The 14,683-nt window shown below is 38.9% G+C and overlaps 1 protein-coding gene across 1 annotated transcript; it reads left to right on the top strand.

The window, feature by feature from the left end:
• Nucleotides 1–2,467: 2,467 nt before the first annotated feature.
• LOC126824489 (glutathione hydrolase 1 proenzyme) lies at nucleotides 2,468–11,534 on the top strand. The gene is made up of 10 exons (XM_056101967.1): nucleotides 2,468–2,618; nucleotides 3,822–4,061; nucleotides 5,113–5,238; nucleotides 6,205–6,302; nucleotides 6,393–6,585; nucleotides 6,993–7,147; nucleotides 9,181–9,330; nucleotides 9,574–9,710; nucleotides 10,911–10,930; nucleotides 11,531–11,534. The coding sequence occupies exons 1-10, from the start codon at nucleotides 2,515–2,517 to the stop codon at nucleotides 11,532–11,534; spliced, it is 1,227 nt and encodes a 408-aa protein (XP_055957942.1). The 5' UTR covers nucleotides 2,468–2,514.
• The last annotated feature ends 3,149 nt before the right edge of the window (nucleotides 11,535–14,683 follow it).

Raw genomic sequence — 14,683 nt, 5'->3', positions numbered from 1 at the left:
AAAAACCGAGGTCCCGTGTATACATTAGAATGCACGTAAAAGATCCCTTGGCAGTTGGAATTCGATATAAGAGTAGGCGATAGTGCCGCTGCCAGGGCAAAATTTCCCTCATAGCACACTGTATGGCGTATGCCCGTCTTCATTAGCCCAGTATAGGAGCAGAACAGTCGGACTTTAAACCCCATTTCATTTCATTTCATTTTATTATTTCCGAACGACTCAAATACAAAGCAGTTGGGAGTATTTCTACTCATTTGGGCCGCTAATGTGGCTGATCAATCAACGGGTGTCCTGTGACATCTGGGAATAATCCTTCTGGAATAGTAAAGCTCGTTGTCTGACGTTTGACATCGATGACATCCTTTATCTGAGGAATATATATTAACGAGGATTATCTTGATATACTAAGTAAGTAAGTAAGTATACTAAATGCCTTCGTGACACTGTGATATAACGCCTACATATCAGACTTAGTGTAAAAATGCGACGGCCATTAGTTGAGCAATCCGCAAATAATATCTACGTTGTTTCTTGTTTGTTTTTTTTGACAGGCCCGATCTATTATCAGACCTAAAATTCTAAGTGGTTTTATTTCTGTCAAGTGATGGGAGATTATACTCTGTTAACCCTGTGTAAATAATGACATTTTTTTTTATTTTAGGATGCAGAAAGAAGCATATAATATGGACGGTACCTTTAAATCGTAAGTATAAAATCCTTGATAGTTATATAGTGCCGAAGTGCTGTTTTCTGGTGGTTGTTGCTTATACAACACTAACGACGAAAACTCAAATGAATAGTTAAACATACATTATACAAGAGCTAAATCTGCCTATTGCAGGTCTTTCTTTAGGCCTGAAATATTATCTAAATTATTAATTAGACATTAATTAACTTATACAGACCATAATCAAGTCTAGATGGCATCTCTAGCCTGCGATCTTAAGTGGATTGTGAGCCGATTTACATATACATTATGCAAGAGCTAAATCTGCCTATTGCAGGTCTTTCTTTAGGCCTAAAATGTTTTCTAAATTATTAATTAGACATTAATTAACTGATCCAGGCCATAATCAACTCTCCATGGCATCGGATTTCTCCGATATTAAATAGACTTAGCTTCGAACAACTAGTACGGTAGTTACATATATTCCACACGTTTTGTCAAACCTTCAACGGCTAATATCTTCGCTCGCAATAGAGTAATTTGAATGAAATCTACAAATTATTCATTTCACATTATCTGTTTTCGAACTATTATAGCAAGAATGGCTAGTTCTTTATCTAAATCTTACATAATGTATCTTTGATGAGATGTCAATTCGGATATTGGACAATTACTACTTTAACTAAAATTATATAATAAAATATATACAAAGATACATTATAACAATAGTATGAAATCTACATCCTGTTTGGTCGTCGTACACAAATGTTAGTGATCTTTGATATCTTTGATATGTTCAACGTGTCCCGTTTCACAGAGAGAGAGGGGGAGAGAGGGGGAGAGAGAGAGAGAGAGAGAGTTTAACGTCCATTCGACACAAGCTAGGTCATTTCGGGACTAACACATGGATCAACCTCATTTCAATAATTCGCTTGCGTGTTGGGGGTCTTTTGCCGTGGGAAGAAACCGGAGGGCCTGGAGAAAACCCACGAGGTTCGATATGCGATCCTACTCCTTGTCACGTACAGCCGGGCCAGGGAATCGAAACCACGCCAGTTGACTCAATGACCAACCTTTATGATGCGATAACCATTCGGCCAACCAACTCCCTCTTTTAATCCAAAAACATATTGTATTGCAGTATTTAACAGAAATGAATGAAATGAAATGGAGTTTAACGTCCTACTGTTCTGCTCCTAACCTGGGCTAATGAAGACGGGCATACGCCATACAGTGTGCTATGAGGGACATTTTGCCCGGACAGCGGCACTACGGCCTACTCTTATATCGAATTCCAACTGCCAAAGGGATCTTTTACGTGCACGCCAATGTGTACACGGGACCTCGGTTTTTCGTCCCATCAGAACGACTAGACAGCTTTCCTTGTCAGCCCCTCCGTCCTGCATCACTGACAAGGGAGAACCACGCCGGAAAATCTGGATGAACTTTCTCGGCCAATGCAGGGATCGAACACCCGACCTCCAGGCTAGCGAGCTAGCGTCTTACCCACTTAGCCACGTGATCCCCAGTATTTAACAGAGTGTACGTGTTGAAACAATGCCTGTATTAGAGAGGAATTAAGTGGTGAACATTCTTTGTGTTAATTTGTTCAACCGTGTAATTTACACTAGGAAATGAACAACACAGTTTTGACGGATGTGTAACATTCTGGAGTAGGATGCTATAGGTGACTTGGTCCACGTTCTTTTCACCTCAAACCTTTTATTTACTTCTATATACCTATCAACGTACCTGAAATAACATTTTCCATTATATACCATCGTGTATTCTTTTCGCTGTCAAACATCGATTGTTTCTGTTGTGGATTATAGAAACTGCCATCAAACATGACCAGTTCATTGACACCTAAGAGCAACGTAATCTACGCATTTGACGTCACAAATCAGGCAACGGATATTGACTGGCAGAAAATTTGGATTAGGAAAAAACGGTATTTTATATTGTACAGTTTCTGCGCTCTACTTCACAGCGATCTGGATCAGGCGACTAGGGATATAGCAAACTGAATACCGGAAAATATTACGGAAAGCAATTACAGTTCATTACTGGTGGATATTTCGACTGTGTTTCTGTATTATCATGATGGCTTAATAAAAAAAAGGTGGGGTGGGACCAAATGGTTAGTGCGTGTGCGCTGTATCATAAGGTCTGTCATTGAGTCAACTAGCGTGGTTTCGATTCCCGGGTTGTACGTGACAAGGAGTAGGGTCGCCTGTCCAACCTCGTGTTTTTTTCCGGGTCCTCCGGTTTCCTCCCACTGCTAAAGACCCTACGCAAAAGCCAATTATTGAAATAAAAATTTAACCATATGTTAGTCCCGAAATGACCTAGTTTGTGTCGAGTGGACGTTAAAACCAACCCGCTCTCTCTCTATCTCTCTCTCTCTCTCTCTCTCGCTCAGGATAAAAACTAGAAAATCGTAGTCGAACAGTTGCTCAGTAATAAGGAGTGACTGTTGTATTCCATACAAGTGTGACTTGTTTGTCAAATGTATTGTGAATACCAAGTGTGAAATTATTTGTTTACGAGTCCCCTGTAGATACCAAGGGTATTGGAGACTCCAGCCATTTTCGTCAAAGTGACTTATGGACATTTTTGAGTAATCACTGAACTTGATTGATGGCATCTTATAAATTAAGTTGTACGATTTGTTATACATGTCAGTGTATGTAATTCTTGAAAGTAAAACTGAGTCTATTTGTTAAGACCATCTCAATTGTTTGTCAAGGTCGTTGAGATGTAAATAAGGTTGGTGGGATTGTAGGCTAGGGTTAGGGTAAGCATTGGGGCTAGGTCCAGGGTTAGGGTTGGGATTAGTGCTAGCCCTATTTACATCACGCGAGCTATGACGAAAAATTGAGCTGGCCTTATCATTTAGCACTAACCGGGTAAAGCATACAACTATATTCATCTTGATTGGGCCTTTCATAAAATGTTCGTAAAAGTTTATTTTTTACATTTAGAATTTACAGTTTTTAGAATTTCACTGTATTTTTCAGAAGTAGCGACAGCAAAGTTACGATACCACTACGTAAATCCAACGTGATTGGGCGTTTCATAAAATGTCCGAAAAAGTTTATTTTTTTACATTTACTTTATTAGAATTCCACATGATAATGACTGTATTTTTCAGAAGTAGCAATAGAAAAGTTATCTTTGCAATAGTTGGAGGTTGTTTAATAATAGCTGTTGGAATTGCAATCGGATTAGGCGTGGGCTTACGTTCACAGGAACACGGGCCAAATCCGGTCACAAATGGTCAAAGCGGTAGCCAGTTTCCACCAAAAGAAGAACCAGTGGTCACTTCAACGGAAGGAGTTTACAGATATGCAGCAGTAGCCACAGATTCAGAAGTATGTTCAAAAATTGGGAGGTAAGTTATGTGTTTACTTATGAACAGAATAAAAGAAATAGGAAAGAGAGAGAGAGACAGAGACAGAGACAGAGGGGGGGGGGTATGAACAGAATAAGAGAGAGCGAGAGAGAGAGAGAGAGAGAGAGAGAGTTTAACGCCTAATCGACACAGACTAGGTCTTTTGGGGACTAACACATGGTTCAATTTTATTTCGATAATCCGCTTGCGCGTAATTGGGGTAGAAAACCCACGAGTTTTGCTATTACCACGTACAAATAGGGAATCGAAACCACACATCTTGACGCATGGTTTCACTAGCACGCGTTAAACCACTAGACCCCCCACCCCCCTTTTTTTTAGGAAAAAGGTAGTTTAGATGATTATCCACATGAATTTGTGTGTGTGGGGGGGGGGGGGGGTGGATGGCCGAATGGTTAGCACGCGCGCGCTGTATCATACGGTCTGTCATTGAGTCAACTGGCGGGGTTTCGATTCCCTGGTTGTACGTGACAAGGAGTAGGGTCGCCTGTCCAACCTCGTGGGTTTTCTCCGGGCCCTCCGGTTTCCTCCCACTGCTAAAGACCCCTACCCGTAAGCGAATGATTGAAATAAAATTGAACCATGTGTTAGTCCCGAAATGACCTAGTTTGTGTTGAGTGGACGTTAAACCCCATCTCTCTCTCTCTCTCTCTCGCTCTCTCTCGCTCTCTCTCGCATGAATTTGCGGAAGAAATGGAAGGTAGTATTAATGCATTAAATACAACAGCACCACACCAAAACATCTATAAAAGACATGTAGAAAGTTCTAGTAATAGATGGCATATTCTACCTTGTGCACGACACTCGATGTTTTTCTATTGGGCTATAACATAGCGAATCATACTGTTAATAGAAGATATAATCTGCCGTGTGTACAACACTCTGTGTTTTTATATGGAGCTATAACATAACCAATCATGCTAATAATAGAACACATAATCTGCCTTGTGCACGACACTCTGTGTTTTGATATGAAGCTATAACATAGCGAATTATGCTGTTAATATGTTATTGTTCTGCTTTATTTCAGTGATATGATATTAGTACACAATGGAACAGCAGTAGACGGAGCTATAGCAGCTTTGTTATGTAGTGGTGTTGTAGCTGCCCATAGTACGGGTATAGGTGGTGGATTCTTTATGACTCTTTATGATAGGTGAGGACTTTTTTTCTGGCATCACTACTGTTTCATCAGGACCTGGATATAAAAAGCTTAATCTACTGAAGTTAGTGTCCCTAAATTGGGAAATGTGATAATATACTAGTTATGCAGTTTCCGTCCATAGTACGGAAAGGGGTGGCATTTTGTATAACTGGGATGGGGAAATGACTTTAGATACTGAAGTCGCTGTTTAATAGTATAAGAGGTTGGTGGGCTAATGTGGTTATGGTATTTAGCTACTGAAATTGGTACCCATATCACGGGAAACGTTGTGCGTGGATCTGTGTGGACAAAGGCTTCGGGTACTGAAAGTCGTTGTGAGTATGGGTGGTGTTATTTGTATGACTCTTTAGGATGGGGAAAGGCTTTGTCTACTGGATGTTGTTTTACAGAATGTTATACAGTTGCTCAATTTGTTATGATCAGAAGGATAACAGCCTTCCCAATTCATCATTGTTGTACATAGGTAAAGACAATATATATTCCCGTTGAAGCCATCTATAGATAGTATGGGTAGGGCATCATATAATAGGTGGCGATTTTATAGACTGTATGGTGTTGTTGCTCTTCATAGTACGTGCAAAGTTGGACAAACGAAATGAAATGGGGTTTAACGTCCTACTGTTCTGCTACGAAATGGCTAATGAAGACGGGCATACGCCTTACAGTGTACTATGAGGGAAATTTTTGCCCGAATTTCAACTGCCAAGGGATCTTTTACGTGCATGTCAATGTATACACGGGACCTCGGTTTTTCGTCAAATCCGACAGCTGTTTTCGTCAGGTCCTTCACCCTCCAGACTAGCGAGCCAGTTGGACGATTTTATATACAGCCTGTTGTACTATCCATAGTACATGTAAAGGTGGGCGATTAGCTATGAATATTTATGATGGGGTAGAGGACATATATGTAACGTACAGGTTTCAATTTTCAAAGGGATTATTTTTCTGTTATTCAAGAAAAACTAGAACTGTAGATGCTGTTGATGCTCGTGAAATAGCTCCATTGTTTGCTACTGAAGATATGTATGTAGATGGTAAAGCTTCGTCAGTTCTTGGTGAGTACGTCTTTGTAAATCAATCACTTAATATTCTAAAGTGCTTTAATGAGCGATATGATCAAGTATCAACCTATATATGAATTACAGGTGGCTCAGCGATAGCAGTGCCTGGAGAATTAAAGGGTTTCCAAGAAATACACCAAAGTTACGGGAGATTAGAGTGGAGTACTTTATTCCAACCTACTATAGATTTATGTGAAAACGGGGTACCAGTAACTCGAGCTTTACACAGAGCTGTAGCTGGAAAGACAGATACTCTCGCCAATGATCCAAATTTCAGGTATGCTATCCCTTCTCTGTCTGTACAGCATCAGTAGTTTTTTTTTAAAACAAAACGTGAAATTTCCAACCATCGTATTGTTATTAATCATGTTCACGAATCCACTTGTTTATTTTGGTGGATCCACATAGCCAGGACACTTTTATGTTTGGTGTACTTTGTGTTTTATTAATTTGGAATTAGCAACACCATTCATATCCTTAGCCAACTGAAATGAAACAGCTGGGATTTACTGCATCATCATCATCATCATCATCATCAACATCAACATCAACAACAACAACAACAGCAGCATCAACATCAACAACAACAACATCATCATCATCATCGTCGTCATCATCATCATTATCATCATCATCATCATCATCATCATCATTATTTATACTATTATTGTTATTATTTGACAGCATGTATTACCCGAATGGTAAACCCATAGCAGAAGGTGAAAAGGTCAAACTACCAAAATTAGCAGAAACATTTAAAATTATAGCCGAAAAGGGAGCCAGTGCGTTCTATGTTGGTGATCTGGCACCATTAATTGTAGATGATATTAAAGATCACGGTATGATACTAAACGATCAAATCTATTAATATTTTTTGCAGTGGTTCTCAACCTTTTTTCACCAAAGGCACATCTTGGAAAACATGAAAAAATAGCGGCACACCTGGCTAAATATATATGAAAAATATTTGAATTTTGCAAAATAAAAACATGGCAAGTCATAGACACAGACTAGTCATAGACACATAGAATGACTCAATCTAAATAAAGAAATACACAGCTATGAACTTACTTTATTGCAGTGTTTCGAATTTCATCAGTCGCGCTGTATCATAAGGCCTGTCATTGAGTCAACTGGCGTGGTTTCGAATCCCGGTTGTACGTGACAAGGAGTAGGGTCGCCTGTCCAACCTCGTGGGTTTTCTCCGGGTCCTCCGGTTTCCTCCCACTGCTAAAGACCCCTACGAGCAAGCGAATTATTGAAATAAAATTAAACCATATGTTAGTTTCGAAATGACCTAGTTTGTGTCGAGTGGACGTTAAACCCCATTTCTCTCCCTCTCTTTAGTGAGAAATGTTCTTAGTGTTGAGAACCACTGATTTATAGTCTTGTCGAGTAGGAATGAAATGAAATGAAATGGGGTTTAACGTCCTGCTGTTCTGCTCCTAACCTGGGCTAATGAAGACGGGCATACGCCATACAGTGTGCTATGAGGGAAATTTTGCCCAGACAGCGGCACTACGGCCTACTCTTATATCGAATTCCAACTGCCAAGGGATCTTTTACGTTTTACGTGCACGCCAATGTGTACACGGGACCTCGGTTTTTCGTCCCATCCGAACGACTAGACAGCTTTCCTTGTCAGCCCCTCCGTCCTGCATCACTGACAAGGGAGAACCACGCCGGAAAATCTGGATGAACTTTCTCGGCCAATGCAGGGATCGAACACCCGACCTCCTGGCTAGCGAGCTAGCGTCTTACCCACTTAGCCACGTGATCCCCTTGTCGAGTAGGGATCAACAACCAAATTTGGATTATTTACTTTAATATGTAAATGACATGGCTTTATAGTGTTGGAATCGGGGATTCATAAATACATTTAGCAAACGGTAAATTAAAATCGAATTCACATTCAGACTCGGACGGATTCTCTGCTATCAAGTGTGCTCTCTAAGGTGGCAAATTGAAATCTGTCACACTTTGACAATGTTGTTATCTTAGACATTGTTATCCAGATACCAATTACTTAAACGTTAGTTTAGGAAATATGTCTCCATTCACCAATGTAAACTGTCCGGTTGCATTTCCTGGAAAAAGCACCAAGGACATTTAGAATGCATTGTGGATAATTCACTGGGGATATTGATGTATGGTTACTATTGTCAATGGTATAGGACGAGGGGGGGGGGCTGGCAGCTAGCCTTTCGGATGGGACGAAAATCCAAGATCCAAAGGACCCGTGACATTTTGAATTCGAAATGAGAGTACGCCGTAGCGCCACTGTTGGAGCAATAATTCCCACGTAACCCGTCTTCATTAGCCGATTGGTCCTGAAAAATAGTAAGTTAAACCCCATTTCATTTATAGTGTACCCTACATTCAGGTCTCACGAGTGTGGGGGGGGGGGTGCAGCCGGTGCGCGGCCCCAGGGCCCATAAGAGTCTATGAGGCCCATGCTTTCTAATACTATGTCACTAACCCTTATGACAGTATGACAAAATGGCCCACAGACCTTTAAAAATATTCTTGATTCCTCAGAACATATATAGTACAACTGAATCATCTAGATATGACTAGGAGGGGTGAAGGTGCAAAACAAAGGTCTCGACCCTGCACATTTTTTCCTCTCAAGGGCCCGGCCTACATTCGATGGTGCTAAACAATATGCTCTTAACATTACTGTTTAATTGTTCTGTTTATAATTTGTATAAAATATTTCAAAGGATCTTTTACGTGCACGCTAATATATAAAAGGGACCTCAGTTTCTCGTCCCATCCGAACACTATTATGAAATAAATATCACACTATTGTAGGGGCTCCTATTAAAATCAATTCAACTGTTGTGTTTATAATTTATTTAATATATTTCAGGTGGTAATATAACATTAACAGATTTATTAAACTATTCCGTTGTTAAGAAACGACCAATTAATATAACATTAAACGATGGTTTAACTGTTTATTCTGTTCCACCACCATCAAGTGGCGCTGTGTATGAATATATACTAAATATATTAGATGGTACGTATAGGTCTTTTTTTTCCCTCATAGCACACTGTATGGCCTATGCCTGTCTTCGTTATCTCAGTATTTTTAGCAGGACGCTAAACCCCATTTCATTTCATTTCACGAATAGATCTTATCTTTAACACAGTACCGGGGTGTGTGGTTGAGAGTGGGGTGACAACTAGATTGTTGTTATTATGTGCATATTGATAAATGACCATGATATGTGCGTAATGATAAATGTTCAAATTATTTTAGGTTATAATTTTACATCAGATGATATGTCAACTGACGCTAAGACGGTTTTAACTGAACATCGTATTATAGAAGCCATGAAATTTGCCTTTGCTAAAAGAACAGACTTAGGAGATGAGGATTTTGTGAATGTTTCTGATGTAAGTAAATTTATTTGTACATTAATAGGCGTTCTTTTTACATCGAAAAATATAACATATTATAATCATACAGGGACATAGTTGTAAGTCTAGAGCTGTCCGCCCCCCCCCCCCTCAAACCTTCGCCTCCCCTCCCCCTCCTCCTCTGTCACACCTTATGCATTAACTAGCAGGATACCCGGCTTCGCTCGGGGGTCATAACTCCGAAACCGGAAGTGGTAGACTAACGCCACCTGGCCTATGTTACTCCCCGGTCCGAGCTACGCCTATACTCCAAATTTCAGACTCGGGGCAGACCTAGTGTAGCCGCCAACCCCAAACAGACAGACAGACAAACGACAGTCACAAATATTAGTATATAGAAGATAGATAGATCTTAATATATGCATCGTTTTTGTAATTATATTAAAATTTAAACAACAGGTGATTAGATATCATCTTTATCAGATGTAATTAATTAAAATATATTCACATACGGTATAGTTTATAATGGTTTTTAATTAAACACATTCGTGAGGATGAATGAGTCGACATCACCCCATGGTATTAATTATGAGCGTAATGATTAATATTGTTAGTTAAACATGCATTATGCAAGAGCTAAATCTGCCTATTGCAGGTCTTTCTTTAGGCCTTAAATGTTATCTAAACTATTAATTAGACATTAATTAACCTATCCAGACCATAATCAACTCTAGATTGCATTGCTAACCTGCGATCTTTAGTGGATTAAGAGCCGATTTACTGCATAACTTTCCTTCACGATTTAACGATTAAATGGATAATCGAGACTATACGGTTTATCGTACTGGCTTTAGTAATGATGATCATTGTTAGCTGGAAATTTTAACCGCTTAGTTCTCGGTTCATAATGGATTAATTTGAATGAAATTTTTAGCAAATTGTCTTTACATTATCTAGTTTTTAATTATTATGGTGAGAACTGCCAACGCGTTATCGAATCTCCCATAATGTATCTTTAATAATATTATGTCAGTGTTTTATATTACAGTTAGTTAAGAATATGACGTCAAATGATTTATATTATAGTTAGTTAAGAATATGACGTCAATGATTTATATTACAGTTAGTTAAGAATATGACGTCAAATGATTTATATTATAGTTAGTTAAGAATATGACGTCAATGATTTATATTATAGCTAGTTAAGAATATGACGTCAGATGATTTATATTATAGCTAGTTAAGAATATGACGTCAAATGATTTATATTATAGCTAGTTAAGAATATGACGTCAAATGAGTTTGGTGATAGTATACGACAACAGATAGACGATACTAAAACATTTGATACGATGTATTATGGTCCAACATTTTATGATCAGAATAAAGTCGGTACGTCGCACATCTCTGCAATAGATAAAGAAGGAAATGCCGTATCAGTCACTAGTACTATAAACTTGCAGTAAGTATACCACTGGGCTCATTTCTCGTCGAAACGGTCTGTCTCGGTCTATGTCTGGATTCGAATCAAGCCCACTAACTACTCTTTTATAATAATTCAGAGAGAGAGAGAGATGGGGTTTAGCGTCCACTCGACACAACTAGGTCATTTCGGGACTAATACATGGTTCAATATTATTTCAATTATTCGCTTGCGCGTAGGGGTCTTTAGCAGTGGGAGGAAACCGGACTGGACAGGCGACCCTACTCTTTGTCATGTACAACCGGGGAATCGAAACCACGCCAGTTGACTCAGTGACAGACCTCATGATACAGCGCGTACGTGCTAACCATTCGGCCACCCCACCCTCCCCATAATTATTAATTCAGTAAATAATCCTAAATATACGTTACAGTTAGAGTATCAAATAAAGAAGACGATTTCGTACACTTATAAAGCACGGGTTTCGAATCAGCATTGGGAGGTGCCAATAACCAGCGGACCCTACAGAAAATAATTGAAAAAGAATACCACACGAGAAAGAGTCCGATTCCAGATGTAAAAATATGCTGTAACATTTAATATGAACCATTCTCGATAAAATTTGGACCGCGGTTGCTCAGTGGATAAGGCACTGGCTCACTAACCAATTGACAACTGGAATTCGAAATAGCACCGCTGTCCGGACTCAATTCCCGCCACAGCACATTCCTTGACGTATATACGTTTCCATTTACAGCATAAATGTAGGACGTTAAACACCATTTCATTTCATTTAATTCATTTCATACTTTTCATTTAACTGATAATTTAAAACGTAACAAGTTATGCGGAAATGTATAACACGTTTGGGCATCATATCTTTCCACGCGAACTAACAATACATTCTTTGTCGGAATATTAGACTCATTCTTTCCCTCAATACCCTATTAATTTTAATAATGTGAATATTTACTGATTATTTAACATCCACCAAATAATGAGGAAATTTGTAACGCGTTTTAACATCATATCTTTCATCGCGAACTAACAATTAATTGGTTATTGGAATTTTCGATGAAACGTACATATTGTCGATTTGATGCATTTTAATCCCTACGCAGTTTGTTGGTGATATTCCATTATTCTACTGAAAAAGGGTTTCCAAAATTACGAGCAGAATTTTATTGAACATTGGATAGTCCAAGAATTGACTGGAAATACAAATGGAATTGACGACAAGGTCACGTAAAGATTCCTGCTCGTGGACGATTAATAGGTCAAATGTACCCATTTTTCCATTTACAGCAAGATTAGCGTCCTTTTTTGTTATTTTCAGCTTTGGGTCAAAGGTAAAAGGGGCCCGTACGGGAATTATCTTCAATAACGAAATGGATGATTTTTCCACACCCAACCTAACCAATGCATTTGGTATTCAACCGTCTCCAGCTAACTTCATTAAACCTTTAAAGCGCCCTTTATCATCAATGTGTCCAGCTATAATTATAGACAATAATGGTGACGTAGTGTTGATACCGGGAGCCTCAGGAGGAACGAAAATCACCACATCTACAGCACTGGTAAATAGATTTCTTTAGCATTCCATGACATATATCTATGAAGAGCTAAATGCTCATGACTGTACTTGGGTTTACGTTCACCGTGTACATAGCATCCCATTACTCACTATGTCCTGAACAGAAGAATTTTCAGTGCAGAAAATATGTAACAATATTATACTATCTCAGCCTCCAAGGAGGTTGGTCCAAAATTATTTAAAGGGGATTTCTGGGATGCACTTAGATAAATTGCCGCCCCACAACCCCCAAGAAGTTTAGCTCTCGGGCTATATGTGAGAGCCTTGGGGGTAGCCACGCTGGCTAGACTTTACAGGAGCAAAACTAGTTAATTTTAAGTATTGTAATGTAGACATAAAACGTATAGAGTAACTATTGTTGTTCCTGTACCTATTTGATTTGAGTATCGTGAGCAAACACAACGTTGGAGTCCAAGAGAAGTCTAGAGTAGAGAGTTTACAAGATTATCCAAGCGAAAGTCAACCCCTAGACGATCAAGGGTATTGTGTAGCAATGATATTACAGGGTAGTGCTACAAAAAGATGATTTAATAGTTATAAGATGGGATGAAAAGATACAAATACCACTTCCCAAATGTTATTTGAGAGATATATGTACTACCTGGTCCTCAGTAGCACCAATACCTATTCAAGCACACGATTCACCAGGCATTAACTCCCGTGTACATATAGATATATATTTCAGGTATCGCTATATACACTTAGATTAGGATTAACGTTGCAAGAAGCTGTAGATTTCAAAAGAGTTCATCATCAACTTTTACCTAAAGAGGTGCAGGTCGAAAACGGTTTTCCACAGGTAATAAACATTTTTTACCATTGGTACACCAATCGTGTATCATAATGCGTTTCAGCGCCATTTGTAAGAAGGAACTCGAAGAACGAGGCTAGACATATTCCTCAAGTCATATCAAACAGTGACGCCATATTCTTATCGGACGAGCATGCGCAATAAATATTATCGGTGTAGACTGGAATAACAAGACGCTAGAGATTGCCATTCGATTGAGACTTCTGGCGTATTTCGCCGAACATAGCTGATTTGAAATTAGAGTAAAACAGAGACGATTGAATGTAAATCAGTTTATATATCATATGCGTTGCAACCAATTTGTCTCAATTTCTAGGTTCAGAATATTAGCGATTTAACGCCTTTAAAGTCTAAGAATTAGGAACCGCGAAGTTACACCCCGTGAACACTGTCTTGAACGAGTTACTCCGTAATTCGAAATAGGTTGCCAGACAACGAAATTACACCCACAGCAGCAAAGTAGGCAACAAGAAATCATATCACACTTTCCTCATGATATATTTATTCTTGAGTGTTTGTAAAATATTTTACTAATGACTATCTCCTTTCAGGTCTTATTAGATGGTTTAAAAGCTTTAGGCCACAAAGTGACGTTTTATAATCCCAGTTCATCTGTGGTTCAAGCTATTAAAGTGGAAGATAAGATGTTGTACGCGGTATCTGATGAGAGAAAAGGCGGGAAACCATCCGGATATTAACCAATGAAAACATTAGATTTAGTTCACGTGTGGTAGTTGTGACGTTGTTCGGCTGTGTTCAGTGTAATATAAACCCGCAATAATGTGCCTCATTTTCTTAATTCCGAATTATTTTATTTTTGATAAAAAATGTGGTTTTTTTTTAAATATTTTCATGGATATACTGTATTATGTCGTTTTATATTACATTAGTGAGGCTAAACGTCTGCTTACATCTCATTTCTATATATTGCACTAGTGTTGGCAAGGGAGATTACTCTTGTGGTATCCGTCTACAGTCAAACCCACAATACTCGAACATTTGTTCATAACTTCTTCTATCGGCATTTTATTTATATCAGCTATTCCACGCTTGTAGATTGTTTAGTGATGTGCATGTCAGTAGAACTCGCCAAGTCGCGAACCAGAACGGATAAATACAGCCCAAAATCAACCCAATAGTCGACAGATCGCGTGGGTATAAATGTAACTTATCAGGGGCGG

The sequence above is a fragment of the Patella vulgata genome, chromosome 6, assembly GCF_932274485.2.
Source record: "Patella vulgata chromosome 6, xgPatVulg1.2, whole genome shotgun sequence".
Taxonomy (NCBI): domain Eukaryota; kingdom Metazoa; phylum Mollusca; class Gastropoda; family Patellidae; genus Patella; species Patella vulgata.
The sequence above is the reverse complement of the archived record's forward strand: the minus strand, read 5'-3'. Positions and strand labels throughout refer to the sequence as shown.

Coding starts and splice junctions, on each gene's coding strand:
- LOC126824489 (XM_056101967.1), top strand. CDS start 2,515: ATGACCAGTTCATTGACACCTAAGAGCAACGTAATCTACGCATTTGAC. Junction 4,062..5,112: donor GTATGTTCAAAAATTGGGAG/GTAAGTTATGTG, acceptor GCTTTATTTCAG/TGATATGATATTAGTACACA. Junction 6,586..6,992: donor GCCAATGATCCAAATTTCAG/GTATGCTATCCC, acceptor ATTATTTGACAG/CATGTATTACCCGAATGGTA.